Source organism: Camelina sativa, chromosome 4, assembly GCF_000633955.1.
Source record: "Camelina sativa cultivar DH55 chromosome 4, Cs, whole genome shotgun sequence".
Classification (NCBI taxonomy): Eukaryota; Viridiplantae; Streptophyta; class Magnoliopsida; order Brassicales; family Brassicaceae; genus Camelina; species Camelina sativa.
In genome coordinates this window covers 27,571,516-27,576,866 of record NC_025688.1, presented here as the reverse complement: position 1 = coordinate 27,576,866, position 5,351 = coordinate 27,571,516, and the positions used below count along the sequence as shown (strand labels likewise).

Sequence of the window (5,351 nt, the reverse complement as noted above, 5' to 3'; positions counted from 1 at the left end):
GAATGATAGTAATAAGGAGGAGGAGGAGATTTGACCGGTGGGGGAGGAGATTTGTATTCATAAGGAGGTGGCGGAGATTTAACCGGAGGCGGTGGAGATTTGTACTCGTAAGGTGGCGGAGGAGAGCTATAGTAGTAAGGTTCGGTAGCCATAGCCGAGCCAACGAGTAACGCCAACATGGCGACTACCCATTGAGCCTTGGCATGACTCCATGCAGGAGTCGCCATTCTTCACCTGATAATTTTCAGTCTTGGTTAAGACTATCTTTGTTTTCTCCAATATTATTTAAGAAGAAAAAATGTCTTTGTTTTTGAGGAAGATGAAGAAGAAGTGATTGATTGTGTTTCTGCATGGAAATGAGTTGTTTTTATAGTGAAAAAAGTAGTCGTTGGAGGTGGGCTTTGTTCATAAGGGACCAATTCAATATCTTCGTTATTTTTTTCTTTCTTCTAGGTTTTGTTATTTTAATTTCGTTATTAGCTGGCAATTATTGGTTTTGTTAGTTTTATAATAAACAAGCTAAATAGATCAGGAAATTTCCATTGTCTGAGAAAACTAATCTCCAACCACCGGATTGAAATAAAGCCAAACTAATTCTAATTGATATAATTATACATAGATATGTCAATCAGACCATTTTAAAAAAATAGATGCTATACTATTGGATGCTAGTTAAGCTATGTTAATCACAATGACATCTACCACAATCATTTTCGGTGATATAATTTCTTTTTTATATTTACCGACATTCCATAATTGTTAAAATCGTGTTTCTTACACACTCGTATACGTATACAGTCAAAAGAAAGCTATAAAATAATTCATAGTAAATGATTACACGCAAAAAGATGTTAATAAACTTGTGTCATGGGTGCTCGAAGTTTTGGGGGAAGAGGACCACAAATTTTCCGATCATGCATATAACAATGTGGTGCCAGAACGTTCCTAATTGTTCATAAGTCATAAATTTAGAAACTACAAATATATAGTACAAAAAACACTTAATGCTTTTGAAAAACCACACATCATATATAGAAAGGTAATTAAAACCTTAACAAGCAAAAAAAAATGTACAGAAAAGGATTATGAGTAAAGTCAAATGTCTTAAAATGTCTGACGACATAAGAAACCTACGCGATCAATGGGAAGACAGCTGTATTTTAAGATGAAACCGAGTTATATAATACAAAGTTTCAATTAAACTAAACCAGATCAAATTTAACACCAACGACTTTGATTTGTGACATAAAAATGGATTTTAATATATGCGAGGTAGCGTCTTGTGACTCGGTGTATAATACCGCGTCGACTCGCTTCACACTTATCTACTGTAGTTTTTAATAGTATAAGTGTATAACATAACCTAAAATTTAGTTCCGTTTAGAATTTGAGTCGTGTCATATAATTGACCTTTCAAAAAAAAAATCTTCGGTTACTCCTTGTTGATCGTATACTTTTTCATTGTATGCACAGAAGGACATATTAAGTATAGAGTGCATGTGCAATCTCAATTACGAGTAATGTAATCGTGACAAAAGAAAATATAGCATGTTGAGTGAAACTTACTGTTAGTGGGATTGCAGGCTTTATCGTGGTTGTAATAACATGAACAGAGTAATTTAAACCTTTGTACTCGTATTTTTATGATACATCAAATTATATGACTAGGTTCATGGTATTATGGCACATGAGAAATCAATGTCATGACCTTATCAAAACTTAATTGCAATTCATAATTCGAAACAAAGTCAAGTTATTCTTGTTTTCCAGATTTGGAAACTCTCTGCTGTAACACACAAATGGTTATATGTAAAAGACAAGGAAAGACAGAAGTGAAGATATGAACATTAAAGGAAATAATTTCAAACTGCAAGCATAAATGTAGGTTGAAATTTTTTTAACGTGCAAAGAAATAATTATTTATGTCGTCAAAAAGTATAATTATTTATACGTTTTCCCAAAGAAGGTGCAGAAAAATTGTACTTAGGCTACCCACATTATTATAAATTTCTCCTAACAAAAAGCATGTAAATGCTGGGAGATATTAAACAAAAATGGTTATAGCTAGACTGGTCAATTAATTTGAGCTTATATATATACGTATAATGCTTTTATATATGATACATACGTTTGTGGTGGGACTTCTTATAGTTTTTCTTTCAATTTATAACTTTCCGGTCTATATATCAGTGTGTTACAGTATGTGCTTAGCTTATTACTACGTTTTTTTCTATCTTCATAATTTTGATAGTAATTCTAAAACTTTAACTATCAATTATTAAAGGTAAAGGGTGGTTAGAGTTTGAAATGAATTAGCAAGAAAGCACATGGGCGGATAAACCTTTTTCCACACAAAAAGATGTGATACAGATACACCAAGGATTCCTCAAATTTAATCTAGACAAAAATAATTTTTTTTCCACGATAAAGGTGATAAATCCTCTACACTTCGATTGGTCACATGTATCAGTCAATTAATGTTCATGTAAATTAGTATATAAGAAAAAGAACTTTATAAGTAATACATAGTAAAAAGTTTCATAAGTACCATAGTCGTCGTTGGTAAGTTTAGCGTCACATCAGAGAAAACTTGATGTTGGAAATTTGATACCATGATAATATTATTAATGATTAATGAATAAGTATGTACTTTTAAAAGATTATTTATCAATAAGTTACTCTATAGCTAGGGCCAAACTCTCAAGTGTTGGATTACTCATGGAAAGATGAATATAAATGTATAACTTTTTTTAAACCCAACATATGTGTGTGTATTTCGTAAAATTTACAGAGAATTAGTTGCTCTATAGCTTTTAGCAATATCTACTACCCTATCGTAATTAGGACCAACTAACTAACACTTAAAAATGTTATAGGATTCCCTAGTCGTTAGTCAATGGCGTGCCACGAAAGAACTTTGAAGGGAAGTATATTGAAATAAAAGTACATTTGGTTTTGGTTGTTTATCTAGAATTCGTTTGTAACAACCCTATTTTGTGTATGCCATTTTATTTCTTGATTTATATATGTAGATGTGTTTGAAAACACAAGTTGCAATACTAGCAGTTAATAGTTTCGGTGGTATTCATGCGTGCAATACCACAAACGATTAATTGTGAGGGAACTTTGGCAGGTAGTTACCATGTAGATTGAATCGTTTATTATACTGTTTGAACGTTTAAATATATTTGACACAATTTAAAGTTTACATTGGTTTATGATTATAACTATTGACACGTGCTTATGATTTGCAAAATATATATAAAGTACATCAAGATTTGATTCAGCCCAATGTTACCGTTTCAAAACCTGATTTTACACGCATGTAGTAGAAAAGACTATATCAACATTATGATTTAAAATATTAAATTTGAAATTTGAAAGATTTTAAACCCAATAGGATTACTTTGGCAATTAGATGGAAAGTTAGCACCGCTAAAGTTTATACTTGATACAATAGTACGGCAAATAAATAATTACTTTAATGCTTAGCATTTTAATTGTTTTTGTTTTGGAGTGATCTCTCAAAATTAAATGTAAATGTAATTATATAAAAAAAAACATTTTATTCTTATATATTGTCAGAAACTATAGACACATTACAGAGATCTGACACAAGTATCGGGATCATGTGCAGGCAAGAAATTACTATGGTGATCGATAAATTATACTCATAGGTTTAAAGCCATTTTCTTCTAGGATCATCATTTATTCGGGATGGTCGTCACGCTGCTCTGCTCACGCATGGACTAATCTATATGTATATGTGTGTGTTAATTTTAACGATATTTATATTGATATAATAAAACATTAACTAAGACAAAAAATCGAGAAATTGTCACCAAATCGAACCCCATTACAATCAGAAAATGATATGATAATCTGACTTCGAGAACGAAAGCTACAATCGAAACCCTTCACGACAAAAGAATTGTTCTTTATTAAAATATTTATTTTAAATAACACCACACCATATGTAAGCTAATATTCTCCTGTCGTAAATGAGGGTTTATTTTAAAAAGTTAAAAACAATTATTTTTAATATGTCAAACAATACTGTCTTGTAATACTTTTCAAAGGCAATGATTAGCTTTAGTCTCTTATTTATAATGACTAATATAAGTCTGAAGTCTCTATACAATAGTTATCATTATAGAAAAACGGCACTACAAGATAAGTTCTTCATTTTGCATACAAAATTATAACTTATATCCTGTTAGAAGACATTTTGCGAGACGTCTGTATCCTATCAATTAACGTTTTCAATTTCACGTAGTTGAAGTATATATAAGCAAAATGAGACGGAACCAAAATTTAATATTCGTAACAAAAAAATTATGTATAAGACCATAATAAAACCGTCTTGAGAGATTTCAAATATCGTAGATGTCTTTTGTTGAAAACCACACTGACATAAATTCATACATGGACGTATATGTATTAGGTACTCTTTTCACATAATAGCATAGACACTTCCGTGCGAATTCTGAAGCGTTTATGTATTTTTCTTTTTATTATTATTATTATTGAACTAATCAAAATTATAAATTAGTATTAAAAATAAAGATCTTGGAAACTGTCAAATTATACCTATAAAATCAAATTTCAAATTGCCTCGTGTCTTCATCATCGGCTGACACTTGACAGTATTCTAGCTGCTAGTTGTAAGTAATTTAAAATTAATTATGTCATTGTAACATTGTTATTTAGTAAGAGCGATTGTTTTTTTTTCTTTTCTTTACATACTGATCAAAAAACACATCGCAAACTCCGTATTTTTACTTCAACGCTAATTGTACCCAAAACTACATGCGTGGATACACGTAATAATAATGTCCAGCGCATAATTGATTAATCTTCGCATACATATGCCACTTGCTAGATTAGATAACTAAATTCAATTCTTACTTACGTACTTAACAATAGCTATTCAACTAACATGCTATATTGACTAGTTGTAAAACTCAACTCATACGATTAAATTATCAAATTGAGCAACAAAGATAACAAGTATACATCTTAAAAGCTTTGACAAAAACAAGAAAAGTATATCTTAAGTTAGATAATTTTCACCGACACTTTCTAACCTTGAATAATTAAATCAACATCATCACAAAATTTAAACTTGACCGATGTTTACATATGTAGATGTACGGACCGATTAACTATCAACAATATATATATAATTGTAAGAGCAAAGTATTGGTTTTCCATAGTCACACATTATATCGAGATATATGTTTATATATTATATTGATATTAGTTACACAAGTTTAGTTATTAAATTTTGTTAGTAATAATACTATTTTTGGGTTAAATTTTGTAATTTCGGTGTTATTTTGTACATTAAA

At 30.3% G+C, this 5,351-nt stretch overlaps 1 protein-coding gene across 1 annotated transcript in view; it reads right to left on the bottom strand.

The window, feature by feature from the left end:
- LOC104784384 (extensin-1-like) overlaps positions 1 to 227 on the bottom strand; it is a 1,728-nt gene extending 1,501 nt beyond the window's left edge. Inside the window, exon 1 of the mRNA XM_010509415.1 lies at positions 36 to 227. Coding sequence (XP_010507717.1) covers positions 36 to 227 — 192 coding nt within the window. The remainder of the gene's footprint in view (positions 1 to 35) is intronic.